This window comes from Pecten maximus, chromosome 10, assembly GCF_902652985.1.
Source record: "Pecten maximus chromosome 10, xPecMax1.1, whole genome shotgun sequence".
Lineage (NCBI taxonomy): Eukaryota > Metazoa > Mollusca > Bivalvia > Pectinida > Pectinidae > Pecten > Pecten maximus.
The window spans coordinates 1,409,519-1,424,550 of NC_047024.1; the positions used below are offsets into that span (position 1 = coordinate 1,409,519).

General features: G+C 39.0%; 2 protein-coding genes across 2 annotated transcripts in view; one reads left to right on the forward strand and one right to left on the reverse strand.

Moving 5' to 3' along the window:
* The first annotated feature begins 7,195 nt into the window (after positions 1-7,195).
* Positions 7,196-9,058, forward strand: LOC117335882. Its single transcript, XM_033896138.1, has one exon. It carries the CDS (start codon positions 7,196-7,198, stop codon positions 9,056-9,058), a length of 1,863 nt encoding a protein of 620 aa, XP_033752029.1.
* A 2,389-nt stretch (positions 9,059-11,447) lies between these two features.
* The window catches only part of LOC117335883 (C-C chemokine receptor type 4-like), a 43,118-nt gene continuing 39,533 nt past the window's right edge, over positions 11,448-15,032 (reverse strand). Inside the window, exon 3 of the mRNA XM_033896139.1 lies at positions 11,448-13,680. Coding sequence (XP_033752030.1) covers positions 13,450-13,680 — 231 coding nt within the window. The 3' untranslated portion in view covers positions 11,448-13,449. The remainder of the gene's footprint in view (positions 13,681-15,032) is intronic.

Sequence of the window (15,032 nt, forward strand, 5' to 3'; positions counted from 1 at the left end):
AGTGATACCGTGACTAGGTGAGATGTAGTGATACTGTGACTAGGTGGGATGTAGTGATACCGTGACTAGGTGAGATGTAGTGATACCGTGACTAGGTGGGATGTAGTGATACCGTGACTAGGTGGGATGTAGTGATACCGTGACTAGGTGGGATGTAGTGATACCGTGACTAGGTGGGATGTAGTGATACCGTGACTAGGTGGGATGTAGTGATACCCTGACTAGGTGGGATTTAGTCATACCGTGACTAGTTTGGATGTAATGATACCGTGACTAGGTGGGATGTAGTGATACCGTGACTAGGTGGGATGTAGTGATACCGTGACTAGGTGAGATGTAGTGATACCGTGACTAGGTGAGATGTAGTGATATCGTGACTAGATGGGATGTAGTGATACCGTGACTAGGTGGGATGTAGTGATACCGTGACTAGGTGAGATGTAGTGATACCGTGACTAGGTGGGATGTAGTGATACCGTGACTAGGTGGGATGTAGTGATACCGTGACTAGGTGGGATGTAGTGATACCGTGACTAGATGGGATGTAGTGATATCCTGACTAGGTGGGATGTAGTGATGTCGTGACTAGGTGGGATGTAATGACACCGTGACTAGGTGGGATGTAGTTATACAGTGACTATGTTCGATGTAGTGATACCATGACTAGGTTGGATGTAGTCATACCGTGTCTAGGTCGGATGTAGTGATACCGTGACTAGGTGAGATGTAGTGATACCGTGTCTAGGTGGGATGTAGTGATATCGTGACTAGGTGGGATGTATTGATACCATGACTAGGTGGGATTTAATGATATAGTGACTAGGTAGGGTGCTGTGGCACCGTGACTAGGTGGGATGTAGTGATATCGTGACTAGGTGGGATGTAGTGATACCATGACTAGGTGGGATGTAATGATATAGTGACTAGGTAGGGTGCCGTGACACCGTGTCCAAGTACTTATTGTCAGATTGATGTCTCTATTAAATGGCCGTAAGACGTCCACATCATGACTGGTTACTATCTTTGTACAACCCTACAGCATTCTTAAATTCCAAATTAGATTATTATGTCTTTTTACAAATGTCGACTTCTATTTAGACTTGGACATTTGCACAAGTTCTGTATTATTGCTTGTCACGGGGAAAAAAACCGATTAATTTCGATGTTTCTCTCAACTATCTTTCTTCATAAGATAAGCAATCTTCTTGTCGACATGTTTTAAAGGAATGTTTTGATATCAATTAACTTAGTGTTCATCGATAATCTATTTTACTGGTGAATATATTTGAAATACTTTCAAAGGCAATACTAGATAGAAATAAATTATTAAACGCTGATATCTCGCTCCACAGGCTTCATTTTGGATGCATTACCGTATTTCATGGACACCTGGATTTCAACGTCCCTACTCTGGAACGTAGCAGTTTGCTAGATGACTTGTGGATATTCTTACTTATAGGCATAACAAGCATGTACGTGCCCGGCAGATATTATGTGTTCTTTTTTGGAATAATACTACCCATAGGTATGATTGACTTTTTCATCTATTTCAATTGACATACAAGATATATGACCCTATGCAGGTTGTCGGAACCTCATATCAATTAATGTGCCAAATGATTATTGATATATCTGAATGTATTGTACTATGTATATATGTATATGTTTCGTTGTAGTTTTTAACATTTATTATAGATTTAACTGTATGACGTAATGATTTGCATGTTATCGAGCCTTATCAAGTCTGTAGAGTAACGCGTCGTGTAGTTGGAAAATGCATATATTTATGTGTGTGTGTGTGTGTGTGGGGGGGGGGGGGGGGGGGGGGGGGGTTGTGTGTCAAAGAAGTAACATAAACGGTTATTTTCCGGATAACACTAGATCCTTGCAAATGTATGTCTACATAATACGAATTACTTGAAATGTTAACATGGGACAAAGGAGCAATTCCAACTGTTGACACACATATAGCACACGATATATAAACAGTACAAGAACTACAATAAGATACAGTTAGAGTAATCTATATAGTAGTAGATAAAAACAACCATGAACCCTTCGGCTTTCGTAGGCCGAAGGTGGATGCTAGCGTGACATGCACAGGAAAAAACAAAAAAAAAACAACAAAAAAAACAAAAAAACAAAAGAAAACAATTTCTCGCGCGTGAAGATGCTACCATAATAACCGACGTTTTGTCCAAAAATGATTTTATATATGGATACAGCGTAAGAACTTCCGAAAAATCTGACGACGGGAGGCAACCAAATTTGAAGTCTGGAAGAGCAGCTATGTAATGTAAGAACCATGGTTACAGCGAAGCATTTTTACTTCACTAGTGACTGTGTACAACTGTATTTATGTCGCAGAGTATCGGAATAAATAGGGTATTGTTCTAGATGAGGTTAATAAGGATTTGTGGACGGTTATTTAATGCGTGGTGATAATACAGGTTTTTATGTAAGTCGTGGAAGTTTCCGTCATAAACTACGACATAGATATTATAGTTGTGCTTATAAACGTTGATGTGACTGAAGCTGCTGATGAGTTTACATGGTTAATACGTGTCCGAGGAATACCTCATCAGGTTCGGACATCTTGTAGGTCTTTTTGGTTACACAGTTTTGGTGCCAGGAAATCTTAAATTAATTCTAAAATTGGAATTATTTTGACAGCTCTGCTCAAATTTGGTAAGCCATCAAATCCGTCACGTAGGCATTATGTATAAATACAACAAGAACAATCGTCAATGGGGGCAGATCTAGGGTATTACTCGAATTACTAGTAAAAGGAGGGAACTTATTGTCAATAATACCACCATACGATCAAGGCCAGGTTGATAGAAAGTTTTGTTGTTTCATCTTGTCTTAGTAAAATAAAACAGTAAAACAGTAGCAGAGGATAACACATACAGACATTTGAATCATATTGTTATAACACTCTTGGAAGAGTTTAAATTGGAGTTTCTCTATTTAAAGGTCTCTATCAGGCTGACGGTGAACGGTTTACGTTTTGTTTCATACAAAATGAACGGGGTCGAGGTAGTGAAGAAACAACAAGCATTATTGCTAGTGAAGACGACAATACCAACATCACACTGGTAAATACGACCGGTCTGTATCATATTGACATCGCTAGGGAGAATGGTGTCCTCCTTACAAACCATACAACATATTTATCGAGACTCCAAAAGACAGGAAAGGAGAACAGAGGTCTGAGGATAATCACGGAGGGAAACACTCCAATCGTTTGTGTTGACAGGACTTCGGTTGACTCTGGCGATATGTTTACTCCATTTCCGGACAGTCAGTTAGGTACAAATCACGTGGTTCTTACTTATTGTCGTTATAACGCTAACTGCATCTTAGCGGTAGTGGGTGTGACAGACGATTCTACGAATGTCACTGTTGTGTTCCCCTCAAACTTCAAAGGTGTTCTGGAACTCGACGGCAAAACATACGTGGCAGGAGAAGAATTCCATCTGACTTTATTCAATCTTCAAACCTTTCAGCTGCTGTCGAAGGCCAATCTTTCTGGAGTGATTGTGAGATCCAACAACAAGGTTGGGGTATTTGTAGGAGCAGACCGGACAAGTGTTTCCAATACGTATGGACTGAACCACTTGGGAGAGTCGCTGCCTCCTGTTTCATATTGGGGGAAACAATACATTCTGGTTAGAAGAGGATCTGATGCGGTTCAAATATTATCTTCAACAGACCACAACCATGTTAACATCACAACATGTGATAGAACTCTGAAATACGTCATCAATCCTATCCATGACATAATAGAATTTCAGATGGAATGTCTATTCTGCCACATTTCCTCAAGTAACCGTATTCTAGTGGCTCAGTTTATCAAATCGACAGACAATAATGAAAATCCATCTTTATACTTCCCCACACCAGTGATTTTCTACAGTAAATCCTACGCCGTCACTCCTCCTCCTAAATCGTACACACCTTGCCAGGTCGGTCTTGTAGCCAGGATGGATGACCTCGTGGACATAGCAGCTCAGCTCACAGGTGAAAGTGTATCCTGGATAAATGTGTCGTCAACAGGCTTCGCTGTCACCACAGTAGTATTACAGTCAGAGAAAACACTCATTGTCCGATCGAAGAATGAACCGTTTGGGGGACATCTGTCGTGCGAGTTGAGAAAATTCATAATAGCGAGCACGCGATTGGCATCAAACAGCGGTGATGTGAAGGTATAATCATCTTTAATTATGTTTCCTTTTCATATAAAGGTCCTGCAACATAACTGCTCTGTAAGAAACCATAACTCTCTAGGGAAACTTTAACTCTTTACTGAAATTTTAACTTTGTAGAGAAACTAAAATTCAATATGGTAATTCATTCGGGATTAACACAGCAATCTTGAACAAGTAAATGAAAAAAGAATCTTTGAAAGATTGGAGAATTAGATGTTTAGTGGAAATGTTATTTTAACGTGATCTATCCGTGACCAATGCCAATTCGACCATTTACTGAAGCGATTCTAACATTAAGGGTTTCCCAAGCAGGTTTTTATTAGTGTCACAAGTTAATACGGCTGTTTTTTTAACGAGTTTTAACCATTAATTTGTTGCAGATCTCCCAGGTAACCACACGACAAACACTGACAGGTCCTGTATCAACCAATGTGATTCCGGTGCCAACGGTAGATATTACAGAGCATTGTTCATGTAACCCCTGTTATCGACAGGGAGTTGCTGGAAATTTGACAGTTGAGGATCAAATGGCCATTGTTCAGGAATTAAAATCGAAACTGTTTGTGAAGAAGACCGAGACGTCGTCTTGGAAGAGGAAGTTGAGTTGCGCGGTTGATGAACGTCCTTCCTCCCAGGGTATCGGCCTTGTGGCGGTGTTCGTTTTCATCTCTGTCTTTGGCTCCATGGTTCTTGTAGACATCGCAAAATTTATGTCTGGGAGAAATAAGATGTGTACAAAGGCCAGAAACAAGTAAAACATGACAAGTAGTTATTTCACTATAGATCATGTAGAGTTTGAAGGTTTTTTATTCTCTTTTTGTGATGATCAAATACTTCTCTTATCCCGTAAGGTAAACTTCAGGTAAGGGAACGAAAACATACCCCCGAGGTATCATACTACTTCAGTGTACATGTTTGAAAGGGGCGACTGATATTAAAACACAACAAAAGATCTGGAAACTGCTCTCCAAGAGGTCAGAAAAACGACTTAATTGATCTTAATTGATATGTTTACATTTCACATATGGGATCTTTGTCATGCCTAATTCTTCCCAAATTGATTTAATAAAACAAATATATGCTTGACAAAAGATATGTTATATAGAATAAAATTACGTCGGGAAATTCATTGTCGATATTTTGGAAGAACTGTAAAAAGTATTACGAAATGTTTCATTTTTCATGGATGATCCCCTTACGAGGACAATTACTTCCGACGTTGGAAATTCTTATATTAAACTCTACACGTCGGGAAATAATATGTACCCATCATGTATTATTGACTTTAGCAAATGTAAGCGAATTATTTATGCAGCAACGCTTTTGTTTATTAGTTATAGATTGTTATAACTATTTTATTAAATATATATAACACACGAGGATATGCCACGCTGGATGACGTTCTATTGTTTTCCTTCGTGCTTCAAGCTCAATCATATATTGTAATAACTTATTTATTATAACACACAATGTCGTGTATCGCTAGATGATATTCTATCTGTATTTTTCCTTGCTTCACGCTCTACAACGACAAAGAATGAACAATCAAATATCAGCTGTGACCGCAAAAACGACAGGGAGACATGTAATTTGTCCTTTTATTGGTTGTTGTAGTCTAAAAATTACCTTGATTTTTTATGTTCAACCCAATTTGTCACTAGGCAATGAAACACCCAAATCTGTCATCAGGTTGCGACACAAATCCAAATCTGTCACTAGGCCGTGACAAACATCCCAATATGTCACCAGGCCGTGACATGCAATGTACACCCCAATCTGTCACCAGGCCATGACATACACCCAATCTGTCACCAGGCCGTGACATACACCCCAATCTGTCACCAGGCCATGACATACACCCCAATCTGTCACCAGGCCGTGACATACACCCCAATCTGTCATCAGGCCGAGACAAACACCAAAACCAGTCACTACCAGGCCGTGACATACACCCAAATCTGTCACCAGGCCGTGACATACATCCCAATCTGTCACCAGGCCGTGACATACACCCCAATCTGTCACCGGGCCGTGACATACAACCTAATCTGTCACAAGGCCGTGACACACACCCCAATCAGTCACTACATGGCCGTGATATACATACCCCAATCTGTCACCAAACTGTGACACACACCCCAATCTGTCACCAGGCCGTGACATACACCCTAATCTGTCACCAGGTCGTGACATACACCCCAATCTGTCACCAGGCCGTGACATACACCCCAATCTGTCACCAGGCCGTGACATACAACCTAATCTGTCACAAGGCCGTGACACACACCCCAATCTGTCACTACATGGCCGTGATATACACACCCCAATCTGTCACCAAACTGTGACACACACCCCAATCTGTCACCAGGCCATGACATACACCCCAATCTGTCGCCTGGCCGTGACATTCACCCCAATCTGTCACCAGGCCGTGACATACACCCCAATCTGTCACCAGGCCATGACATACACCCCAATCTGTCACCAGGCCGTGACATACACCCCAATCTGTCATCAGGCCGAGACAAACACCAAAACCAGTCACTACCAGGCCGTGACATACACCCCAATCTGTCACCAGGCCGTGACATACATCCCAATCTGTCACCAGGCCGTGACATACACCCCAATCTGTCACCAGGCCGTGACATACAACCTAATCTGTCACAAGGCCGTGACACACACCCCAATCTGTCACTACATGGCCGTGATATACACACCCCAATCTGTCACCAAACTGTGACACACACCCCAATCTGTCACCAGGCCGTGACATACACCCTAATCTGTCACCAGGTCGTGACATACACCCCAATCTGTCACCAGGCCGTGACATACACCCCAATCTGTCACCAGGCCGTGACATACAACCTAATCTGTCACAAGGCCGTGACACACACCCCAATCTGTCACTACATGGCCGTGATATACACACCCCAATCTGTCACCAAACTGTGACACACACCCCAATCTGTCACCAGGCCATGACATACACCCCAATCTGTCGCCTGGCCGTGACATTCACCCCAATCTGTCACCAGACCGTGACATACACCAAAATCTGTCACCTGGCCATGACACATAGTCCCAATCTGTCACCAGGCCGTGTTATACACCACAATCTGTCACCAGGCCGTGACATACACCCTAATCTGTCACCAGGTCGTGACATACACCCCAATCTGTCGCCTGGCCGTGACATACACCCTGATCTGTCACCAGGCCGTGTTATACACCACAATCTGTCACCAGGCCGTGACATACACCCTAATCTGTCACCAGGTCGTGACATACACCCCAATCTGTCGCCTGGCCGTGACATACACCCCGATCTGTCACTACCAGGCCATGACATACACACCAATCTGTCACCAGGCCATGACATTCACCCCAGTCTGTCACCAGACCGTGACATACACCCCAATATGTCACCAGGCCGTGACATCCAACCTAATCTGTCACAAGGCCGTGACACACACCCCAATCTGTCACTACATGGCCGTGATATACACACCCCAATCTGTCACCAAACTGTGACACACACCCCAATCTGTCACCAGGCCATGACATACACACCAATCTGTCGCCTGGCCGTGACATTCACCCCAATCTGTCACCAGACCGTGACATACACCAAAATCTGTCACCTGGCCGTGACACATATTCCCAATCTGTCACCAGGCCGTGTTATACACCACAATCTGGCACCAGGCCGTGACATACACCCTAATCTGTCACCAGGTCGTGACATACACCCCAATCTGTCGCCTGGCCGTGACATACACCCTGATCTGTCACCAGGCCGTGTTATACACCACAATCTGTCACCAGGCCGTGACATACACCCTAATCTGTCACCAGGTCGTGACATACACCCCAATCTGTCGCCTGGCCGTGACATACACCCCGATCTGTCACTACCAGGCCATGACATACACCCCAATCTGTCACCAGGCCATGACATTCACCCCAGTCTGTCACCAGACCGTGACATACACCCCAATATGTCACCAGGCCGTGACATACAACCTAATCTGTCACAAGGCCGCGACACACACCCCAATCTGTCACTACATGGCCGTGATATACACACCCCAATCTGTCACCAAACTGTGACACACACCCCAATCTGTCACCAGGCCATGACATACACACCAATCTGTCGCCTGGCCGTGACATTCACCCCAATCTGTCACCAGACCGTGACATACACCAAAATCTGTCACCTGGCCGTGACACATATTCCCAATCTGTCACCAGGCCGTGTTATACACCACAATCTGGCACCAGGCCGTGACATACACCCTAATCTGTCACCAGGTCGTGACATACACCCCAATCTGTCGCCTGGCCGTGACATACACCCTGATCTGTCACCAGGCCGTGTTATACACCACAATCTGTCACCAGGCCGTGACATACACCCTAATCTGTCACCAGGTCGTGACATACACCCCAATCTGTCGCCTGGCCGTGACATACACCCCGATCTGTCACTACCAGGCCATGACATACACCCCAATCTGTCACCAGGCCATGACATTCACCCCAGTCTGTCACCAGACCGTGACATACACCCCAATATGTCACCAGGCCGTGACATACAACCTAATCTGTCACAAGGCCGCGACACACACCCCAATCTGTCACTACATGGCCGTGATATACACACCCCAATCTGTCACCAAACTGTAACACACACCCCAATCTGTCACCAGGCCATGACATACACCCCAATCTGTCGCCTGGCCGTGACATACACCCCAATCTGTCACCAGGCCGTGACATACACCCCAATCTATCACCAGGCCGTGACACACACATCCCTATTTATCACCAGACCGTGACATACACTTCGCTTATTCACCAGGTCCTACAAACCCTGGCAGTCCCTCAGAATCAAATATTTAATGCCTCTTATATTTCTCCTTATATTAACCTAACAGTTTGGATTGATACTGCCAAAATCTTATTAAACCAGGTACAACACTCAAAAACAGTACGGTTTGTTTTAGATATTCCATACAACACTATATTTGTTGATATATTTCCGTTTTAAAATTATTGTCATTATCTGATTATTATCAATTAATGAGAGGTATAATGGTGTAAACATGTATTAATCATCATTGGAGAACACTAGGTGACCAAATGAAATTATATTTTTTGTCCTCCTTTAAAAGTTTATATCAATATTACATGTCACGTGAATTTTTTAGCTCAGAACAACTTCTTAAGCTTCCTTAAGTAAGTTTGTTTACTCCAGCTATTCCAGAAATATGTATTAGCTTTGCAATAATTATCTTACTAGCTACCTTGTACAACTGTATATTATAAAAACATATAATAAAAAAATAATAAAAGCAAAACAAAACAAAAAAAAACCCGAATTGGGAGCAAACTCTATGTATCTTGTAGTGATACCGTTGAAGCTCAACTGTTTTTAGATTATGCTTTATTAATTCAGCATATAACTATGTCATTTTTTTGCTTCGCTACATTTCAGGCACTTACCATTTAACGACGAAATACACACGCATATTTGTTTTCTGTGAAAATTATTATTAAGTCTGAAAAGTCTAGATATTGTTATTATTCTGTTTTTTTCTTTTTCTCTCTTTTTTTCCAGATAATGATTTAAACATCAATATGAAGTAGCTCCTTTCAAATTGATTAAGGAATAATCATATTATTTGCAAGAGCTGTCGTAACTTTACTTAGATATATATATTTGCTAAAATTGGCTTTTGATCCTCATCAGTGTATGGCCTGTGTGTTATGCATAAGGACTGTAAGGCCTGAATATGTTGGGGGATAAATTTAATATCACCAAATATGTATTATCAATAGTATATTTATATGAATGGCAATGGTTTATTGTCTTCTATCATTCACTGATGAATTAAGTACCCTAGTTTAAGGGTAGCTTTCCTAAAGGATATTGGACATGTCTACTTACTGAAGGAATTACTTCCCCTTAAATCAATATATCAATGTGTATATGTGTGTATATTTGTCTGTTTTTTTACAACCAGTTGTCACCATAAGTAGAAGACTTAGATAGGCTATGCCTGATATCTAATCCAATTGAATTTCTCTATGTTGTTGAAAATAAATTTGAAATAATTTGACCTCTGTATGTTGTGAATATTATGTAACTTTGAACTAACAAATGTATTTTAAGAACAAGAGGACCATCTGAAGGATTGTCCTTTGGCTAAACATGTATATTATCCTAAGAAAATGATAATAATCATCATTATTACTATCAGTATTGATTACATACATCCAGACCCCATAGACGGGTAGGTGAATATTAATGATCCGTCGCTCTGGTTACCATACCCGTACCTTTAAACAAGTCAGGGGGAATTATATATTTCATTAATGGTAACTACATATGCCTGAACATTAATGAGGGTCATGTATGATTGCATTTTCTGTTGATTGTAAAGGAGGTATGTGTACTTAAGATTTTATCTAAAAAATCAAAAACGGCACATTTCAGATATGTACAGGTATGTGTTAACAAGTATTACATTATATTGATAAAATGGTTGGGTTATTTTGATTATTATGATGAACAATGATAAGTAATGATGATGATGATGATGATGATGATGATGTGTTTGATTTAAGGTCTAAACTTAATTATCCAAATTTCAGTGACTAGCAATACCTTCAAAAATATGGGCGGAAACATATTACATCATATTACTACACAGATGTGATATCATCAATTGTCATTTGGGTTTATCCAGCAAAAATAAACCTACGATGTTGATACGTATTGTGCTTTTGTTAATATTTACAAGGATGAAACGATTGTGTGTTTTACTGTTATAAGAGTATGTTTAAATGACCGACATGTATCTATTTATACCTACCTGTATGTATAATATACATTATTAACAATAACTTATTGTAACATCGTGTACATGATACATAATGCTCTAGCTGCGTGATAAACACATCACCTTAAAACTAAATACGGATAATACGAGTTATATAGAGGTTACACAAGGAGTGGTCGTTGTATATGGTATTTATTTCACTCGAGTAAGTTATTTTTCAAAAGTTAAAAAAGCACAAGCTTTACCAAGTGTTTTTGTAACTTTGGAAAAATAACTAACGGAATTGAAAGAAACACCATAAAACAAACACGAGTTTGTGTGACCTGTTTCTACCACAACAGAAAAGTTGGGTAAGGATTACAAACTATTACAAGTCTTTACATGTAATTGGCAAGTTTATTGTTTTCAAAGCAATAGTTGATAGCAATCAGTTACATTATCAAACATACGACAAAACAACTGCAAACTACGTCTTATGCGTAACCATTCCCTGGACCTCGTGAAGCGGCCTACAAGCGTTAGCCAATTAAAACGCATTAGGCCACGTGATTTAAACACCTAGGCCCGGTCAAAGGTCACCATATCAACCAATCAAAACGCAGAGATTTTATTCAACATTTGTAATGATGACTTCCTACAACACCCACCTATTGTGGTAGAAACAGCTAATTATACATATAAATGCAATTAATTTTTTTTCAACCTCGTCAGATTGGTTAGTAACGTGGTGTTAATATCATTATCAAACACCATGAGATATATTTTATGTCTGTAAAGAAAAAATGACACATGTATGACCACACCTGACGTATAGGGTATCATAAAATGTAGCGTGTGAAAGTACAGAAGACATAGGCGAATAGTACAATATAAAACCAATATATATGACATGTGTCGATTTTAACTGTCTTCATCCTAGAACTCATCAGTGCTAATATATATGAAATATGTCGATTTTAACTGTCTTCATCCTAGAACTCATCAGTGCTAATATATATGAAATATGTCGATTTTAACTGTCTTCATCCTAGAACTTACCAGTACTAATATATATGAAATATGTCGATTTTAATTATCTTCATCCTAGAACTCACAAGTACTAATATATATGACATGTGTCGATTTTAACTGTCTTCATCCTAGAACTTACCAGTACTAATATATATGAAATATGTCGATTTTAACTATCTTCATCCTAGAACTCACAAGTACTAATATATATGACATGTGTCGATTTTAACTGTCTTCATCCTAGAACTCATCAGTGCTAATATATATGAAATATGTCGATTTTAACTATCTTCATCCCAGAACTCAACAGTACTAATAGATATGACATTTGTCGATTTTAACTGTTTTCATCCTAGAACTCATCAGTGCTAATATATATGAAATATGTCGATTTTAACTGTCTTCATCCTAGAACTCATCAGTGCTAATATATATGACATGTATCGATTTTAACTGTCTTCATCCTAGAACTCATCAGTGCTAATATATATGAAATATGTCGATTTTAACTGTCTTCATCCTAGAACTTACCAGTACTAATATTTATGAAATATGTCGATTTTAACTATATTCATCCTAGAACTCACAAGTACTAATATATATGAAATATGTCGATTTTAACTTTCTTCATCCTAGAACTTACCAGTTCTAATATATATGACATTTGTCGATTTTAACTGTCTTCATCCTAGAACTTACCAGTTCTAATATATATGACATTTGTCGATTTTAACTGTCTTCATCCTAGAACTCACAAGTACTAATATATATGACATTTGTCGATTTTAACTGTATGATACTATTGTTTCGTCCTCCCAGAACTCAACAGTACTAGTAGGAGATAGAAGTGTTGAAAAACAAATGATAAAAGATACTTGAAACAAATTTAATTGCAGCTGACCTGACAAAATGTTCACTGACTGCCGATCTTTTGGCGAAACTGATACCATCGTGGTTGAATAAATCCCATAATATAACTGTTTAATAGAAAAATGAAATACAGCGAATAATACCGATGTAATTACATAATCATAATTCCAATTCAAACTCAAGGGCAAAAAAATAGTATCATTAATTCAAGAGCAGGGGACGTTGGTATGGTCACAAAACATTTCGTAGCAGCTGTTAGATATAATCCGAAATATTAAATTACCAATATCTTGTTACATTACAAAGATCCTGACATAATACATCATGTCTATATTTCATATCCAAGAAGAAGATATCAAAAGGTTCCTACCGGTAACAGTTCAACACAGTGTGTATTCACGATTGTCATGATATCGTGATATTCCATGCATCAATAATATCAGTAATCCTGGTAACAACATTAAATCAATCTAGGTACAATCTGACGATCATGTGGACGATGGTCACGCACGAGTCGTCTGAGTGCCAAGACCTGACGAGTCGGACACTAGTGTTTCTTTACCCTTGCAGAGTTTCTTGAATGTTTGTACAATGTACTCCCTGTAACGCCTGTTACAAGCCACGTAAACCATCGGGTTCAAAAGTGGGCTCATAAACAGCAACGTCATTGTGATTGAGTGACGGGGATCGTTTTGATGTGGAGTATTATCAATGACGTCATACAGCAAACGTATCTAAAATGAAATTAAGGGATATCAGTTTCAATGATCACGGTAACTCATTCAAAACATCAGTCAAAATGCATTGTTTTAGCAAAATTGTTTAAGGTACATTGTGTTAGCTACATTGGTTAATGTGCATTATTTTAGTAACATTGTGTTAGTTACATTATTTAAGGTACATTGTTTTAGTTACATTATTTTGGTAACATTGTTTAACGTACATTGTTTTAGTTACATTGTTTAACGTACATTGTGTTAGTTACATTGTTTAAGGTACATTGTTTTAGTTACATTGTTTAAGGTACATTGTGTTCGTTACACTGTTTAAGGTACTTTGTGTTAGTTACATTGTTTAAGGTACATTTTTTAAGTTACATTGTTTAAGGTACATTTTTTAAGTTACGTTGCTTAAGGTATCTTTTTTAAGGTACATTGTGTTAGTAACGTTGTTTAGCGTACATTGTTAAAGGTACATTGTTTAAGGTACATTATTTTAATACATTGTTTAAGGTACATTGTTTAAGGTGCATTATTTTAATACGTTGTTTAAGGTACATTGTTGAAGGTACATTATTTTAATACATTGTTTAATGTACATTGTGTTCGTTACATTGTTTAAGGTACATTGTGTTAGTAACATTGTTTAAGGTACATTGTGTTAGTAACATTGTTTAAGGTACATTGTTTAAGATGTATTATTTTAGTTACATTGTTTAATTCTTTCCGTACTTTGTGTTCTTTCCGGATTCCGTACCGGAAGTAGTTATTAGGCTCGCCCCCGGAAGTTTTAAACAAAATGGCAGACTACATGTGCATTTTTGGTGTGTCGTTTTTTTCATATTGAAACAGAAAGGTTTGTGTTATCTGTGTACATGATTAAGAAATATTTAACAAAATAAGATCAAGTTCAGATTGATCACTCTGAAACGTCCTAGACTCTGATATCTAAACTGCAAATGTAGCAAGCCGCCCTATTGTTTACATTAAGAACATATTGAGAAACTATCAAATATTACTCTACCGAAAAAACATATAAACAAACGAAATCAAAACTAATTTATCAACCAAAGTGTTTGTTTCAAAAGCTTTGAACACATTTTATATAACATTACATTTGGTAATTGTATTTATCGGTTGATGCTGTCAACAAATAAACTGACACTTTAAAAACGTCAACTTAGTCTGTCGACTATAGTCGACAGCGGGGAAGACGGAGCTTGAAATCATGTCGACTATAGTCGACAACGGTACTGAAAGAGTTAAGGTACATTGTTTCAGGTACATTGTGTTAGTAGCATTGTTTAAGGTACATTGTTTTAGGTACACTGTTTAAGTTACATTGTTTAAGGTACATTGTTTAAGGT